The sequence below is a fragment of the Salvelinus namaycush genome, chromosome 7 (assembly GCF_016432855.1).
Source record: "Salvelinus namaycush isolate Seneca chromosome 7, SaNama_1.0, whole genome shotgun sequence".
NCBI classification, from domain to species: Eukaryota; Metazoa; Chordata; class Actinopteri; order Salmoniformes; family Salmonidae; genus Salvelinus; species Salvelinus namaycush.
In genome coordinates this window covers 19,777,905-19,797,653 of record NC_052313.1, presented here as the reverse complement: position 1 = coordinate 19,797,653, position 19,749 = coordinate 19,777,905, and the positions used below count along the sequence as shown (strand labels likewise).

General features: G+C 42.7%; 1 protein-coding gene across 1 annotated transcript in view; it reads left to right on the top strand.

Annotated features, from left to right (window-relative positions):
• vopp1 (VOPP1 WW domain binding protein) overlaps positions 1-19,749 on the top strand; it is an 89,611-nt gene that overhangs the window by 38,622 nt on the left and 31,240 nt on the right. Inside the window, exon 3 of the mRNA XM_038997697.1 lies at positions 18,762-18,839. Coding sequence (XP_038853625.1) covers positions 18,762-18,839 — 78 coding nt within the window. The remainder of the gene's footprint in view (positions 1-18,761; positions 18,840-19,749) is intronic.

Here is a 19,749-nt window from a genome sequence, read left to right as displayed (position 1 = left end):
GTATGACAATTGGGTACTTTTCCCACCTGGTAATTTATGCAACTTTAGTTGTGATACAAAAGTTAGGCTATATGTTTAGATATTTTGTATACATTCGAAGGCTGCGTGATGCGGCTGATAATGATTTGAAAAAAGTATCATGAAATGCATGAGCTCTGTTTCTTGCGCAGTCTACACACACTTCATCAGTCTCTTATTCACAATTTGACAAGCACTTCATAATATTCTCACCCATCAGACTATTCTTAATTGAATCTGGTCTTTACATATAGCCTACTAATATATGTGTGGAATTTTTTTAAATCTAGAAGGGCCCACAAAAAATATATAATGATGAATGGAGGTTATGTGCGGTTCCGTTTTTTAATATGCAAGCATAGGCGGCACGTCCATAAGGCTGCGGGAGCTTTCCCCAAAGTATATTGCCACAATTATATAGGCTAATTAGCCTACTCCTGTCTATACATAAATAAAACTTTCAAAATAGGCTACTTAAGATTGATTTGGCCACAGAGGATCATTGGCTTCTTAAAAAAATATATTTATATATTTTTTTATATATATATAATTTTTAATCACATTGCCTACAGTTGGAAGGAAAGGCAGCCCGCGCAATTTGGGCAGATTATTGTTGAGTTGCGACTGTCTGTGAAAAATAGAGGGAGGCCAAGCCAGGCATATCGCAATATTTTAAAATACAATCGACGGGAAAACATAGTTTGGAAAGCAAATGGTTATTGCTGTAAAGAGATGACGATGAAAATACTTCTGTCTTTTAGTATCAAAATTGTCAACTTAATTGAGTGAACAACTGTATAGCCCATTTTATTAGCACCAGCGGAGAGCATTGGCAATATCCCTGGTGAGTGCGCATTGCACATATTCACTATTTATAATTGTTGCGTCAGTGCTACTTAAAAGTTAGTTTTTGGACAATAATTTCCTCCTCCAGTTTAGAATAACTCACATTCTATTTGTGTCTCCCCTTCTCATAGGCCTATTGTATGGATAATGTAGTTTTTTATTTATCTCTTTGTCAGTGCCAGCAGAGTCGGCTACCCTGTAATTTGTTGTTTTAAAATAAATTCTAACAGGCCTCCCGAATGGCGCAGCGGTCTAACGTACTGCATTGCAGTGCTTGAGGTGTCACTACAGCCCCTGGTTCGATTCCAGGCTGTATAACAGCCGGCTGTGACCGGGAGACCTATGAGGCAGCGCACAATTTGCCGATCATTGTCCGGGTTAGGGGAGGGTTTGGCCAGCCAGGATTTCCTTGTCTCATCCCGCTGAAGTGACTCCTTGTGGCTGGCTGGGCACCTGCAAGCTGACTTCGGTCGTCAGCTGTACAGTGTTTCCTTCGACAGACAGGTGCGGCTGGCTTCCGGGTTTAGTGAGCAGTGTGGCTTGGCAGGGTCGTGTTTCGGAGGACGCATGACTCTCGACCTTCGCCTCTCCCGAGTCCATACGGGAGTTGCAGCGATGGGACAAGACTGTAACTACCAATTGGATATAATGAAAAAAAGGGAGTCCCATAGGATGGCTCACAATTGGCCCAACTTCATCCAGGTAAGGCGAGGGTTTTGTCGGAGTAGGGCGTCATTGTAAATAAGAATTTGTTCTTAACTGACTTGCCTAGTTAAATAAAATAAAAATACTCTACACTATACGCGCTCAGCCATGCATTTTTGAATGGCCTTTTTTTGCTAACAGTGATTGAGTTATATTATTAGTCTAAATTATGACTATCCAATCCACTCATTACATTACGAATAGTACGAATAGTCCTGTATTAGCGGACCGTTATAGCCACCCCCTACACTGTTTGTAAAGCGGATTAATGTGCTTTATTTTAAGAATTGAATAATAAATATAGCATGAGAAAGCTGAGATCCTCTTTTTAAATAGTGGCAAGTCAACTCGCACGCGATTGCACAATTACTGGGTTTATACGAACACGTTTCACTAGGCTCTGTAGGCTATGGGCTCTTCAACCCTGTTCCAGGGTTCTTAGGCCTATAGGCTACGTTTGGAGTTATTTGGCCACTTTAGTTGTGATGTAAACCTTATCGAAACATATAGGCCTATGGGCTAGGCTACATGTGTGACTATGATTGAAAAAAGTCCCCCCCCTTAGACTGCACATGCTGGGCATCATTCACAAGTGATAATATTGTCACCCATCAGACTACCCTCAATCTTGTCTTTACATATACTAAATAATATATGTGTGAAATTAGGTTTGATTTATAATGGACCCTTATCATGCACCTGTCGGAACGGGGGCAGAGGGAAATGAACTAAAATAGCAAATGGATGACGCTTTTCATGCGGTTCATTTTCATGCCAGCCAGGTGGGTTACACCTGTTGAAAAGCGAAGCAATGTGCTTAGTATTAAATAAAATATAGTAGACCTAGCCTATAGAAAGCTGATGGGATCCTCCTCTTTTTAATAATAATAGAGGCCATCAAAACTCTGTTGCGCAACATGTGCTTATGGGCTTAAATTCGATTTTCAATTGCTTTTGCAATGATGTCAGAGTGATTAGAGGGACATTGGAGCACCATTACCGGCCATTAGCGACTGGCAGTTAGCAAGTTTGGTTGGCTACTAATGACCATCAGCGGCATCAGAGCACAGTTTTGGAGAAGCCTAGTTACCATGGAATTTAACTGCCCGGTGTGGCGATAATATGGTCACCCTAACAGCCCTAACTCCATATAGACACAGTTTATGTGGGTTTTGGCTTGTGGAGTCACTTGGCAATTTAGTTATTTTTCACCCAAATTGATTTTCAGACAACATTTGTATGGAAGAGTTTGACCTCGAATTAGGAGGTTGTTTATTCAATGCACTTATTAAACTCTTAATGTTTAATTCTCTTTTAAAATGTGTTATCTCTTTTTGGGCGTGTTTAGAATTATTTTTGTTGTATTAATGCTATTTAATCTCTCCTCAGACCAATATTATTCTGTTTGTCCTGTGGGTACCTTTGCCACTGTTCCACCCCTTGTGTATTGCGCTGTCATGGTATATTTGTTGTATTAATGCTATTTAATCTCTCCTCAGACCAATATTATTCTGTTTGTCCTGTGGGTTCCTTTGCCACTGTTCCACCCGTTATGTATTGCGCTGTCATGGTATTATCGTGAAGTTACTCTGGCTTAGTTGGCCTTTCTAAATGTTTTTCTTCCATCATAGTGATGGAATTCTCATCAACAGTATGTAATGGATACATAAAGTGGGAACAAACTTCACAATCTTGAGTTCTAAGTAGGACCATTTTGGTGTAATTATGGTGTTATTCGAACTCTGGAGAGAAATACATTTTAGAGAATGACGTTGGGCAGAAGTTCCGTGTTTTAGTCAAATAGAATCGATCTCTGTGACAACAAAATAAACAGTGCTTTGAAGATGGAAAATAGATGACCTATATGAAAATGACTCATTGGTGTCTGCTCTTCAAACAAAAAGGTCATCTATTGTTTGCCACTAATGACAGAGTGCAATTAAACACAGTCTGTTTAAAGGTTATCATTAGTTTGTAATTATCCACTTCACAACAGTGGCTTATTTTCAACAGCAAGCTCATTCCATGCAGGACTACAATGTGTGGTTTTTAAGCCTACATAAGCCCCCACTGCCACATTAATTCACTACTTCACAAGTGCATTGAATAAAGTACTTAACAGATACTTACAGTATGTGTAATGCGTATGTGTAACATAATGTGTAATGCATATGTATCACTTGTTTTTATAGGAAACATTAATGTGTGGAAAATCCCAAATTGTTTGCATAGTCAATTTACACACAGCTCTGACACACACACACACACACACACTCTTACCCCATCAGACATGCCACCAGGGGTCTTTTCACAGTCCCCAAATCCAGAACAAATTCCAGAAAGCATACAGTATTATATAGAACCATTATTGCATGGAACTCCGTTCCATCTCATATTGCTTAAATGAACAGCAAACCTGGTTTAAAAAAACAGATAAAGCAACACCTCATAGAACAACATCTCTCTCCTAATTTGATCTTGAACGTTTGTGTGTATGTATTGATATTTGGCTACGTGTGCCTTTTTAAAAATGTATGTAGTTCTGTCCTTGAGTAGTTCTTGTCTATTGGTGTTCTGTATTATGTCATCTTTTATGTCATCTTTTGCAACAGCTAATGGGGATCCTAATAAAATACCAAATACTAAACGTGTGCTAGCACTAGCAGCTAATTAGCCATCAATGCATAGACAATTAGAGTGGGCAATATTAGGCTAAGCTATACTCGAATGAAGTACCAGACCATTCACAGTATTTTGATGAGCTCTAAAATGTTACCCACAAGAGTACAGCAAAACGTGCAAACTCAATTTAGGATAAGAGGGATATCATACCTCTTATCCTAAATCTCCATCTCCAGAAATAGGTTTGTTTGTTCCTCTATTTGCTGTGTTACTGTGAGGCTTAACTAACCCACACTAACCCACCCAGAGCGAGGTGACGTCTGTGTAAACACACGTCATGGGCCTGTGCCTCATCAGTCACAAGACCACTTGTCAATCATGATGGAGACACAGGCAGCACCGTGTCTCCCTCAAACCCAAGGAGAATTTTAACATCTGTACGGGACTGATTCTAATAGATTGGTTCTTTACCAAATACACTGTAAGCGAATGTTTCAGTTCCTTCGATGGTTCCAATAGTTTTTGATTACCACTGTGTACTTTGATACTGTATTGACACCTATCTGTTATTCCTATAAGCATAGTGCACTATTCAGAACCTATGATGTAAATCGAACACAGTACATTGCATATTTGGAAAAAGGGTTGATGGGCACAAGGCCAGTGGAGGCATTCTTCCAGTGGGATACCCAGCACAGAATCTCAAAGCCCTTGACATCTTGACACTTACTCAAAGCAGAAAGAGGTTGTTGCAGAGCAAGGCTTTCCAGGCCCTGGCCTTTAAAATGGCTTTTGGTCATAGCAGAGATCTCTCTTACGTTGCACTCTTGCTGAATAAGAACATTACCCTGTTATATTCAGACTTCGGGCTTTGTTTGAAACGCTCAAAAGGGTGTTCATTGTCTTAGGTTGGTTAGAAATGTGTGTATAGTACTTGTTATGGGTAATTCCATGGTAACGGAATTACGCTGAGACTCAGATTTCACTTTAAAGTGTATACCAAACAAAAACCATTGACTTCAAAGTTTAACAAACTATAGAACTCTATGTACAAGGACTACTTTCAACAATTGTGACTGAACAATTTTCAAAAACACATTTACAGGAAGAACTGTGTAAATACAAAGTTTGGTAACAGAATAAAAAATATATTTTAGAGTAATTCTGTTACCAAACTTTGCATCTGCACAGTTTCACGTAAACATGTATTTTTTTACTGTGTCAATTGTTCAAAGCAGTCATTGGCATAGTTGTATGGGGTGTTAAACTTCGAAATCAACGTTTTTTTGTTTGGCATACATTTTAGTGGTCTCAGCATAATTCTGTTACTGTGGAATTGCCCTTTAGTTTATGAAAAATAAGGGTGACATTGCCTTCAGAAAGTATTCACACCCCTTGACTTTGTGGGATTAAAATTGATTTAAATGTATTTTTTTTGTCAAAGTGAAAGAAATTCTAACATTTGTAAAGAATTCATGGAAAATAAAACACTAATATACACTGCTCAAAAAAATAAAGGGAACACTAAAATAACACATCCTAGATCTGAATGAATGAAATATTCTTATTAAATACTTTTTTCTTTACATAGTTGAATGTGCTGACAACAAAATCACACAAAAATTATCAATGGAAATCAAATTTATCATCCCATGGAGGTCTGGATTTGGAGTCACACTCAAAATTAAAGTGGAAAACCACACTACAGGCTGATCCAACTTTGATGTAATGTCCGTAAAACAAGTCAAAATGAGGCTCAGTAGTGTGTGTGGCCTCCACGTGCCTGTATGACCTCCCTACAATGCCTGGGCATGCTCCTGATGAGGTGGCGGATGGTCTCCTGAGGGATCTCCTCCCAGACCTGGACTAAAGCATCCGCCAACTCCTGGACAGTCTGTGGTGCAAGGTGGCGTTGGTGGATGGAGCGAGACATGATGTCCCAGATGTGCTCAATTGGATTCAGGTATGGGGAACGGGCGGGCCAGTCCATAGCATCAATGCCTTCCTCTTGCAGGAACTGCTGACACACTCCAGCCACATGAGGTCTAGCATTGTCTTGCATTAGGAGGAACCCAGGGCCAACCGCACCAGCATATGGTCTCACAAGGGGTCTGAGGATCTCATCTCGGTACCTAATGGCAATCAGGCTACCTCTGGCGAGCACATGGAGGGCTGTGCGGCCCCCCAAAGAAATGCCACCCCACACCATGACTGACCCACCGCCAAACCGGTCATGCTGGAGGATGTTGCAGGCAGCAGAACGTTCTCCACGGCGTCTCCAGACTCTGTCACGTCTGTCACGTGCTCAGTGTGAACCTGCTTTCATCTGTGAAGAGCACAGGGCGCCAGTGGCGAATTTGCCGGGCCCTCATACCACCCCCATGGAGTCTGTTTCTGACCGTTTGAGCAGACACATGCACATTTGTGGCCTGCTGGAGGTCATTTTGCAGGACTCTGGCAGTGCTCCTCCTTGCACAAAGGCGGAGGTAGCGGTCCTGCTGCTGGGTTGTTGCCCTCCTACGGCCTCCTCCACGTCTCCTGATGTACTGGCCTGTCTCCTGGTAGCGCCTCCATGCTCTGGACACTACGCTGACAGACACAGCAAACCTTCTTGCCACAGCTCGCATTGATGTGCCATCCTGGATGAGCTGCACTACCTGAGCCACTTGTGTGGGTTGTAGACTCCGTCTCATGCTACCACTAGAGTGAAAGCACCGCCAGCATTCAAAAGTGACCAAAACATCAGCCAGGAAGCATAGGAACTGAGAAGTGGTCTGTGGTCACCACCTGCAGAACCACTCCTTTATTGGGGGTGTCTTGCTAATTGCCTATAATTTCCACCTGTTGTCTATTCCATTTGCACAACAGCATGTGAAATTTATTGTCAATCAGTGTTGCTTCCTAAGTGGACAGTTTGATTTCACAGAAGTGTGATTGACTTGGAGTTACATTGTGTTGTTTAAGTGTTCCCTTTATTTTTTTGAGCAGTGTATATTGATTAGAATAAGTATTCAAACCCTGAGTCACTACATGTCATTGTAAATAAAAATGTGTTCTTAAATGACTTGCCTAGTTAAATAAAGGTTCAATAAAAAATACATGGTAGAATCACCTTTGGCAGAAATACAGCTGTGAGTCTTTCTGGGGAAGTGTCTAAGAGCTTTCTAAACCTGGATTGTGAAACATTTGCCTATTTTATTATTTTCTAAATTCTGCATGCTCTGTCAAGTTGGTTGTTGATCATTGCTAGACAAACATTTTCAGGTCAAAACTTAATCTTGGCAATTCAGGATCATTCACTGTCTTCTTGGTAAGCAATTCCAGTGTTGATTTGGCATTGTGTTACTGTCCTGCTGAAAAGTGAATTAATCTCCCAGTGTCTGGTGGAAAGCAGACTGAACCCGGTTTTCCTCTAGGATTTTGCCTGTGCTTAACTCCATTCCGTACATTTATTTATCCTGAAACCCTCCCCCTCCAGTCCTTAACGATTACAAGCATACCCATAACATGATGCAGCCACCACTGTGCTTAAAAATATGGAGAGTGGTACTCAGCAATGTGTTGAATTGGATTTGCAACAAACATAATTTGTATTCACACTTTCACAATTTGTACACTCTATTGTAGTTTTACTTTAGTACCTTGTTGCAAACAGATTGCATTTTTTTGAATTTTTTAAAAATTCTGTACAGGCTTACTTTTCATTTGTCAATTAGGTTAGTATTGTGGAGTAACTACAACTGAAGATGGATCATCAACATTTTCTCCTAAACTCTGTAACTGTTTCACCATTGGCCTCATAGTGAAATCCCTGAGCGGTTTCCTTCCTCTCCGGCAACTGAGTTGGGTAGGACTCCTGTATCTTTGTAGTGACTGTGTGTATTGATACACCAGTATCCACCAGTGTGTTTAAAATTCACTACTTGATTGAGGGACCATACAGATAATTGTATGTGTGACGTACAGAGATGAGGTAGTCATTCAAAACTCATGTTAAAACACAATTATTGCACACAGAGTCCATGCAACATATTATATGTCATTTTCCCATTTTAATCCCACTTTGTAACAACAACATTTTGAAAAAGTCAAGGGGTGTGAATACTTTCTGAAGGGACTGTATGTGCCACAGCTCTTTCCAAGAATTGCTTGAATCGACCGTTGACTGTTCAACTCAAACAGGTCCTCAAACTTATTTGAATTTCATACATTCAATACTTGAAATGTCCTACTAAAATAACCATGGCAGACAGAAGAAAATCATTTCCCCAGAGGCTTTCCTTAGAAAAAGCAATTTTGACTGTTAGTGAGGGTGTCTGGGACTCTGGCCAAGGCATAAAGAGCTTAATTCTACTTTGGTGGACATTATTGGAGCTATCTCAGAGAGTGGACCACAGAGGAGGGTAACTGCTCCTGGACTCAGTCCAGCCTAACCTGGCAACACTGCAGTTTGAGTCTGATTTAGGGGATGGCCACTTTTCCTGCCTTTCTAAAGAGGCATTACTCTCCAAAATCAACGTTTTTCAGACCTCAAATGTCAAGATAACCCAGGCCATCGGTTGTGTAGATCTAGCTGTATGGTTCAACCCCAAATTAATGGAAAAGATAAGCACCATAAATCAGAAAAATGTTCCATTCATTTTGGATTGTGGTGTATAACTGCAGCTACAAAACAGATGGCCAGGGATGTGGACTTGTTTTGATATTACACTAAAAAATGTCCTCAGTTGAACAGAATTCATTCCACCAAAAATTGGTCTCTGACTTCATCAAATGGTGAGCTGTCTCCCACCATGCACCAGTATTATGTGTCATTACCCTGCAGCTCTGATTGCATTGCTTCAATTTATATGGCCATTGTTCCCACATTCTATTTGGCTCTCCTAATGTCATTGTCAGTGTCTCCCTTTTACATGGCTCATTGACTATGTTAATATCTCCTCTGGAGGTTAATTCCACTGGTCCTTAATGTCATATCTATGTGTTGAAATGAAGTGGAAGGTATTGCACTTTTAAGGACTGGTTAAGAATTTCAAAGCCCATTGGCGACGTTGTATCTCACCGTATACATTTATTTCATGCTTGTTTACAAACGTATTTTTCCAAATACTGAGAACAAAGTCTTGTTTATAACCAGTTTCGTCATCAGTTTCCCTGGCAACAGGGATTTATTGTGCTCTCTTTACTCCTGGGTTCATTTTGATGACTGTCTGCGTCCCACATGGCACCCTATTCCCTATATACAGTAGTGCACTACTTTTGACCAAGGCCCATAGGGCTCTGGGCAAAAGTAATGCACTATATAGGGAATACAGTGCCATTTCAGTCAATGTCTTAGGCACCTACCGGTGGAGTAAACCTCTAAAGCAAATCGGTCTTTGATGTAGCCGACTTGTCATTTCGTCAAGTTCATGAGCTCACCAGGAGGGAAGCGTTGCAACCGTTCAGCCCTGCTTTATCTCGGGGTACTGCACTCCATTTGTGAGCAATCGTGTCTCTGGCGTTGAATACAAACAAGGTACCATTGATTAAATATGAGGTGGGATTGTGTGAGGTGCCATGGGAGCCTACAGCTGTGGAGTTTGGATTGTTAACAGAACAAGAACAAACACGCATGCTGACACACACACACACACACACACACACACACACACACACACACACACACACACACACACACACACACACACACACACTCAATTTGTCTCTCTGACTCTTTTCTCTGTGCGTGTGTGCATGCCTGTATGTGTTATAACTCAACGAATTGTCACTTGTGTATCTTAATCACTGTCTTATCAGGTAATGCCACCATAAAGGGCTGGAGATAAGTCTATAGGGCCATACTGTTCTGTGGATGAGAAGAGGTAAAGGAGAGAAGAAAGAGAGTGGGAGTGAGGGGGGCATTCCAAACAGCTCCAGGCTGTATCTCCTGACCTGGCCCTGGGGAGGGTCAGGATAGCCTGTCCACTGATGACAGATTTGGTCTGTGTGTTTTGTCATGCGGGCAGGGGGATAGATGGGTGTCTAATAAAGGTTTTGCACTTTCTCCCGCTGAATCTATCGATCCACCCTGCCTCTGACCCTCTATCCCCCTGCCAGCGAGAACAATACCAAGCATGACAACGGTAAGAGACCTCTCCCCTCAGGGTCATCCACCATAAGCTGTAGATTCATAAAGCCTCACACAGCTCTATTCTTTCAGCTTTATCAGGCGCTTCACCCAATGGTAATTTCCAGAATTTCTACTTTCCATATCATAGTCATGTAAGTGCCCCTGTGTCCTCTGGCTTTAATCTCTCTATGAAAACCCTAAGCCAGCACTTTTCCCCTTTTGTCTGGGAGGAAGTCAAGGCCGGCGTTTTATTATCTGATTAAATGTAAACTGGAAGGTCAGTGGAGAACAAGTTGTCATTTTAAATGATGGCAATATGGGGTTACATTTAATATTCAAGGTTCTAACCACCAACTGTGCTGTAAGGGCTACATCCCAACTTGAGAAACATGCATGTAACTTGAATTTGTGTGTAAATAATGCATTGATGCCAATGTAGGATTTATAAGATCCATTACTAGGGCTGTTGCGGTGACCGTATTACCGCCACACCCGCGCTCACCAGTCATGAATGTAGTCAAATTCCACGTGACCATTTACTCATGGCAACTAGGCTTCTCCAAGCTCTGATGCTGCTGATGTTCATTAGTAGCCTACCAAAATTGCTAACTGTCCCTCTAATCACTCTGACATCAATGCAAATGTAAGCGAAAATCAAATCAAGCACTTCATGAGAGCCTATGAGCTCATGTTGCGCAACATTTCCATAGGCTATGCAATTGCGTGAGACAACACAGTTTTGATGGTCTTATTTCTCAACTTTCCTAATGTTAAGCACATTGCTTCGCTTTACAACAGGAGTATAGCCAAGCTGGCTGGCATGAAAATGAACCACGGGAAAAGCGTCCTCCATTCGCGATTTAAGTGCATAGATGACATTTATTTTTGCCCCTGTTCCGAAACAGCTGCAAGATAATGGTCCATTCTAAATCCAAACTAATTCCACACATAGAGTATGTTATTTATTATATGTAAAGACAAAATTAAATTAAGAATAATCTGATGGGTGACAATATTATCACTTGTGAATGATTTCCAGCGTGTGCAGCAAGGCAAGAAAGAGCCCATGCATTTTTTTACTTTTTCAAATCATAGTCGCATACCTCATGTAGCTTAGCCCTTAGGCTTATGTTTTGATAAGGTTTGTATCACAACTAAAGTGGCCAAATAACTTAAGCACATGAATCCGCTTTACAGCCGGTGTAGAGCCTAACTGGCAAACATAGGTGGCGCTTGAGTTTCAAGTTTGGGGAAGATATTTCCCCCCCCCAAAAATGCACCTTTTTATAATAAAGCATTACATGCATAATCACATTTGCGGTCACTTTTGAGAACAGTGTTTTCCCGTTAATTGATTTCATTCTGGAACATTTGCTCTAATAGCCTACTGCCGTGTGTGCATCGCTGCGTGTGTGCGTTGCTGCTCTTATAATTTGAAGAAATAGCCTAATAGTTGATCAACATTTTAAGCTTAATGATCTGATCTGTTGCATCAACCTCATTGCTTTGAATTTTTTTATTTTTTATGTGAGTGGTTGTATTCATGTGGGATCTATCAGCATCCCACAACTGTCCCAAAGTATATATGGAGTACTTATTTCTCGCACAGGACAAGTTGACCAATAGAGTAGGTCAACTTTTGTAAAATGGGGGATAGTAGATTGACTTAGGCTAGTGCTTTTGGCCTACTCATCTTGTTGGCTGACAAAAGGTAAATGTGGACAGTTCTAACATCTTCAATATGCACCTCGGAATTCCATAAGGACGCGCACAGTTGCATCTCCGATGTGTCTGTCTAAATTTGTAGCCAATTTTGGGGCTGAGATGCCTGTGAGAAGGTCCCAATCACGTGACGGGCATTGGCTAATAAGAATTAAGATATCTGAGAGATCCATGTGAGTGAGAGGTAGGTGTTTCGGAGCATGGCGATTGGCAGCCGGAAGAAGGGAATTATAATGATTATATTCAGCCCAAAGGCACAACGGCCACACAAGGGGAATGCCACTGAGAAATTCGAGGCCTGGTGAGAATATTATCAAGTGCTTGTCAAATTGTGAGTGAGAGACTGATGAAGTGTGTACAGCCTGCGCAAAAAACACTGAGTAGAGCTCATGCCTTTCATGCAAATTTTTTCAAGTCATCATTAGAGTCGCATCATGCAGCCGTAGAATGTATCATATCTAAAGTTGCATAAATAACTCTAAATTAAGCATATAGGAGGACCTGTTTCTTTGCTAACCGCTCAACACAAAATAGCCGCATCCCTTTGAAATCTTTTGTAGAAAATATCCTTTCTATTTTATTCAGCTATGTTCAATTTTATTCTTCATACTATAAAATAATATAAAATAATCCCACAGAATTCAAAGCAAATCTTGTCTGCTAAATTAACTAGTGTATCCCATAGCCATATGGCATATTCAGATCAGGGCCTAACATAATGTCTGAGTATGCTATTATGTTCTTCTGAAATAGACTACATTTTCTTCATATCATGTTTCTTTAGACGTGTCAAAGATAAATAATGGATTTATTGTGATTGTGTAGGCTATATTAAATGGATTTATTAGACTTTTTAAAATGTCGATGGTCTGCGTCAGTGGCTTGTAGGCTATGCGTGGAAGCCAGGAGATGCTAAACGTGTTTATGTTCATTAACGGTCAATTACTGAGACCAGCAGTTATTTGCTTGACCATCACCGGTTGACAAAATGTCATGACCGCCACAAGCTTATTCATTACAAAGGCACTACATCCTGTGTTTTTCCCCCTGGTCTGCTTTACATAGCGTACCAACTATCTAGGCCTACCTCTTTGAGGAGTAGGTCAGGGGTTTTCAAACCTCATCGGGGACCCCCAGCCATTCCATGTATTTCAGAGCTATCACACCTGATTCAACTTGTCAAGTAATTATCAAGCCCTTCAACTACTTTAATCAGGTGAGCTGGTTTAGGGCTACAACCAAATTGTGAAACGTCTCAGAGGAGAGGTTTGGAAACCACTGATGTAGATGGGTGATGGAGGTGACATCAGAAGAGCGGTGATGTAGCGACTGGGGCAGAGGGGTGATGGAGATAACAGAAGGGTGACTGGGTTGAAAGGTCCAGAGAGGCGATGTTGGTGACAGGACCAGAGAGTGGTAACTGAGGTGACAAGGGCAGAGAAGTTTGTGTAAATGTGACAAGGCAGCGTCCCCGCCCCCCCCCCCCCCCCCCCTTCTAAAGGCAGTGAAAGCTAAAGTGACCCAATAGGTTAGTTATTCATGTGAACCAGATGCCCTGTTACCCAGAGGAGCGCTGACAGATGCTTTGTAAACAACAGAGGCTGTGTGAGGATACAGAGCCTGTCATTGGGAATTAACTCACCCCTTGGTTTTGGCTGCTTTTTGTGAGCATGGTGACAGTATTAGAGAATCCGTTGATGTTTTCATCTGATTGCTAGAGAAGGATGTATGAAACAATTTGTCTGAACTGCCAGGAGGCCGACTGTCATTATCTCTCGTGTTATGTTGAATCAAATAAAATGTTATTTGCCACATGCACCGAATACAACAGGTGTAGACTTTACTGTGTGAAAGTGTGAAAGTTTACTGGGTGAAAGTGACTAGGCAATCAGGATAGATAAAGAGTAGCAGCAGTGCAAATAAAAAGAGGGTCAATGCAAATAGTCAGGGTAACCATTTGATTAACTGTTCAGCATTCTTATTTGCTTGGGGGTAGAAGCTGTTAAGGAGCCTTTTGGTCCCAGACTTGGCGCTCCGGTACCGCTTGCCCTGTGGTAGCATAGAGCACAGTCTATGACTTGAGTGGAGTCTTTTACAATTTCTGGGCCTTCTTCTGACACCGCCTGGTATAGAGGTCCTGTATGTACTTGGCAGTATGCACTACCCTCTGTAGCGCCTTACGGTCAGATGCCAAGCAGTTTCCATACCAAGCGGTGATGCGTCACTGGGCATCTCGCGGCTGGGTTTCCCTTTGTAAGCCGTGATAGTTTGCAAGCCCTGCCATATCTGATGAGCGTCAGAGCCGGTGTGCTAGGATTCGTTCTTAGTCCTGTATTTAAGCTTTGCCTGTTCAAGGGTTCGTCGGAGGCCGTAGAAGGATTTCTTATAAGCATCCGGATTAGTGTCCGGCTCCTTGAAAGCAGTAGCTCTAGCCTTTACCTCAGTGCATATGTTGTCCATGGCTTCTGGTTGGGATATGTACGTAGGTCACTGTGGGGATGTTGTCCTCGATGCACTTACAGTTGAAGTCAGAAGTTTACATACACCTTAGCCAAATATATTTCAACTCCGTTTTTCACAATTCCTGACATTTAGTCCTACAAAAAATTCCCTCTCTTAGGTGGAATTGGGATACAGTGAATTATAAGTGAAATAATCTGTCTAAACAATTGTTGGAAAATTTACTTGTGTCATGCACAAAGTAGATGGCCTAACCGACTTGCCAAAACTATAGTTTGTTAACAAGAAATTTGTGGAGTGGTTGAAAAACAAGTTTTAATGACTCCAACCTAAGTGTATGTAAACTTCCGACTTCAACTGTATGTCAAATCAAAGTTTAGTGCACAGGATACAGGGTGTAAACGGTACAGTGAAATTATTCTCCTTTTGTGACTGAGGTAGGTTTTAAGTCATGCCAGCCACAATTTCAATTAATTCGTTGTTTCTATAGGAATTTTGATTCTTCAATTGTATACATTGTAGCCTGGACATCTAACCTGTGAGAAACATTATCAATAAAACATTTATTCCTTGGTCGCCCCTATGGGACTTTGTGAAGTATGTGCTGCAGTCTGAATCAGATATCTATAGTTGATATGTTTCATAAGGCCTAACCTCAGAGCGACTACTTTGGAAATTAGAACTTAGAAAGTTATATTGCACAAAAACTTTGAGTCAAGGGTGAGGAAGTTAACTGATAAGACTGGTCAGACAAATGTTGAGCCGCAGAGAGAGAATGAACTACGAAAAAGTATTCTGTCTTTTCGAAGAGATACTCGACTTTGTTATAGAAACGAAAAGGTCAGTTAAAGAGTCTCTGGCCTCGGAATGGAGTGAGTGAAAAAGCGACGTAATGAAAACATAAAGAACAAAGGCATTTATCACTGAGTGTTCGGCAGGGATGAAAAGGAATCTTCAGAGCAGTATTGATATAGTTCTGCTTGGTGCCATGACTCATTTGTAGAGTTTGGAAGGCTTGCAGCTGGCTACTGCATCAGCGCTGGAACAGAATCACACCCCAAATCGCTTCATTGAGGAACACTGAATAATTCAAACATGCAGTATTGGCAGCTCCAATCACCTACTTTCAGCCAGGTAGCATCAAAGGGCAACGGAATGTATAATTTGATATGAGATAGTAATTAGTACTTTTTTGGTATCTTCAGAGTTTCAAAAGCTGTTTTGAAAAATGTTACTTTATTTATGGAACGTATGGTATTGTCAGACATCAAGGGCGCTCATGCCACAGTACTGCAGAGAGATTACAGGCCTCTGCATTATTTTGTTTTATATGTTTATGTGTGTGTATGTATATGTGTATATACACTGCTCAAAAAAATAAAGGGAACACTTAAACAACACAATGTAACTCCAAGTCAATCACACTTCTGTGAAATCAAACTGTCCACTTAGGAAGCAACACTGATTGACAATAAATTTCACATGCTGTTGTGCAAATGGAATAGACAAAAGGTGGAAATTATAGGCAATTAGCAAGACACCCCCAAAAAAGGAGTGATTCTGCAGGTGGTGACCACATACCACTTCTCAGTTCCTATGCTTCCTGGCTGATGTTTTGGTCACTTTTGAATGCTGGCGGAGCTCTCACTCTAGTGGTAGCATGAGACGGAGTCTACAACCCACACAAGTGGCTCAGGTAGTGCAGTTCATCCAGGATGGCACATCAATGCGAGCTGTGGCAAAAAGGTTTGCTGTGTCTGTCAGCGTAGTGTCCAGAGCATGGAGGCGCTACCAGGAGACAGGCCAGTACATCAGGAGACGTGGAGGAGGCCGTAGGAGGGCAACAACCCAGCAGCAGGACCGCTACCTCCGCCTTTGTGCAAGGAGGTGCACTGCCAGCGCCCTGCAAAATGACCTCCAGCAGGCCACAAATGTGCATGTGTCAGCATATGGTCTCACAAGGGGTCTGAGGATCTCATCTCGGTACCTATTGGCAGTCAGGCTACCTCTGGCGAGCACATGGAGGGCTGTGCGGCCCCACAAAGAAATGCCACCCCACACCATGACTGACCCATCGCCAAACCGGTCATGCTGGAGGATGTTGCAGGCAGCAGAACGTTCTCCACGGCGTCTCCAGACTCTGTCACGTCTGTCACATGTGCTCATGTGCTCAGTGTGAACCTGCTTTCATCTGTGAAGAGCACAGGGCGCCAGTGGCGAATTTGCCAATCTTGGTGTTCTCTGGCAAATGCCAAACGTCCTGCACGGTGTTGGGCTGTAAGCACAACCCCCACCTGTCGACGTCGCGCCCTCATACCGCCCTCATGGAGTCTGTTTCTGATCGTTTGAGCAGACACATGCACATTTGTGGCCTGCTGGAGGTCATTTTGCAGGGCGCTGGCAGTGCACCTCCTTGCACAAAGGCGGAGGTAGCGGTCCTGCTGCTGGGTTGTTGCCTTCCTACGGCCTCCTCCACGTCTCCTGATGTACTGGCCTGTCTCCTGGTAGCGCCTCCATGCTCTGGACACTACGCTGACAGACACAGCAAACCTTTTTGCCACAGCTCGCATTGATGTGCCATCCTGGATGAACTGCACTACCTGAGCCACTTGTGTGGGTTGTAGACTCCGTCTCATGCTACCACTAGAGTGAGAGCACCGCCAGCATTCAAAAGTGACCAAAACATCAGCCAGGAAGCATAGGAACTGAGAAGTGGTCTGTGATCACCACCTGCAGAATCACTCCTTTTTTGGGGGTGTCTTGCTAATTGCCTATAATTTCCACCTTTTGTCTATTCCATTTGCACAACAGCATGTGAAATGTATTGTCAATCAGTGTTGCTTCCTAAGTGGACAGTTTGATTTCACAGAAGTGTGATTGACTTGGAGTTACATTGTGTTGTTTAAGTGTTCCCTTTATTTTTTTGAGCAGTGTATATATATTTATTTATTTAACTAGGCAAGTCAGTTAAGAACAAATTCTTATTTACAATGATGGCCTGCCCCGGCCAAACCCTCCCCTAACCCAGACGACGCTGCACCAATTGTGCGCCACCCTATGGGACTCCCCATCGCGGCCGGTTGTGATACAGCTCGGGATCGAACCAGGGTCTGTAGTGACACCTCTAGCACTGAGATGCAGTGCCTTAGACGCTGCGCCACTCGGGAGCTGCAAAAGGCCATGTCTATGCCTGGTATTGAAACTACGCTTTTAGATTCGATTACAAATCATTTGGACAACAATGCTTTGCGGTCACAAGGTGTTCAAAAGTATCCTATCCTAGTTTTTGAAATAGGCATGTCTGAAAAGCGGTCACATTTAGTGACCCATTAGCCTTCACAACATTGACACACTCATGTCCTTCTCCAGAAGTGCTCACAGCCAGATCTGATCACGATTGGATCACAATTTTTTGCTCGTATACTCCTGCCATTATGATATAAGTGGGCACATTCTAAAAATACCAAACAATTTAAACCACCAAATCTCTAACCTATTCCTTGACTTTTCATTACAATAAAGCAGAATCAGATTAAATACTGCTATGCTCAAGAAGCCATTCTGAAACGATTATGCTATTTTCAAAGAATTAATCTGTCACCACATTACGCCCGAGGTACCAGACTCACCAGGCTCTCTGCTGTCTCTACAGCTCTTGTTGAATCGATGGTGAAATATGTCCCCGTGCTGAGCCCTCTGAGCCTTCACACCCGTGACCTTTCCTCCTCTTATCTCCTTTGTTGTCAATCAGCTAGGGGATACTGTGGCATAGTCGCTGGCCACAGTACTGTCACCAGCTCGCTCCCCAGACAGCCAGGACATTGTAAAACGCTGGCCTCGGTCAGAACGGGCTAATTGGGTGGAGTGTAGCATCAGGAGAGAGGGAGGTGACTGCTGCTAGCCTCGCTGTGTGACTCCATTACATGTTGCTGTGTGGAGAAGTGGACAACGGCCCGTGGAGTTTAGATACTGATGCGTCTGCTGCATCTAACAATTATATACTGGAGTCTACTGGAGGCTTGCTGAAATGGAAGTTGGTCTTATGTGGCCACTTTTTAATGCAATACATGAACTGTATTTAGAACCATGTCTTGTAAGCTGTGCTGTTATTTCAAGATTCAACACTGAAGCTGCCTGGTCAAAAATAGAGATTGAATGGAAATGAAAAGAATTGCTGATATGGTGTGGGTTTACTGTAAATGACACATTCCACTCTGTTTCTACATGTGATTAGAAGAAATGTGTTTCGCCAAGGTTGCTTTGTGTCTCATTTCAGATGCCGCTCGTACGAGGACTGCTGTGGCACGCGCTGCTGCGTCCGAGCCCTCTCCATCCAGCGGCTATGGTACTTCTGGTGAGTCCTACCTACCAGGCTGTCCTTTCCAATGGATCGACATTTACTCTGCCCTCCCCCTCTAACTCCCCTCCTTCCCTCCATGACAGTCCCAAGGCTACATCCGTCGCTATTGGTATTCAAGGGCCCAACTCAAGGGTTCAGGGGGTCAGGCAGCCAAATCAATACCGCGCTCCAGAGATGACTGCGGTGTTAGCATACAGATAATCCCCTGCGACCATCACCCCTGTGACCTCTCTAAACAAGGTGTTTTGTGAAGTGGCCCTTGGCTGATAATGAAGAAAAGGAGCCTTGTAGTAAGGGTTAGATGAAATGTGTCTGTGTGGAGCGATATAGGCTGGTCAATACTGAGCATTGAGTATGTTGTAGTTAAGCTCTCGAGTCAATGGGGAGCTGATGTGTTGAGGCGAAGAGCTTGTGTAGGATAATTATGACCGAAACAATGGCATGCTGAGGACAAGGACATCATGAAACCGTTAGGGACCCAGAAAGAGAAATGCAGCGCACTGGGCACGATCCTGTCAGGCATTGTCTTATACGCCTATTGTGGGATATGCAATTAAGCATGAAATAGGCCTCTCTTTTCAATGATTAATGCATGTTAGTGGTGCAATTAGCCATAACAACCTCTTGAGTTACAAGAGTCTAGGGTCACTTATTCTCTCCTTCATCAGCCTTTGTTTTTCCAGTTGAGCCGTGTGGCATCACTGCTTTGCTTTCGCAATCCAACTGCGAAAACAGAACATGGAACCGCTACTCACCATGGAAATAAAACCATGGTTTCATGGTGCTCTAACGGCCTTGGGTGAAGGGTTTTGATCCCCGACTGCCTGGTCTCTGTTACCTTTCACGGAGCTTGTGGGTCAAGGCTGGTGTCAACTCAATTGCGAGGTTCTCAAGGCCCACGTGG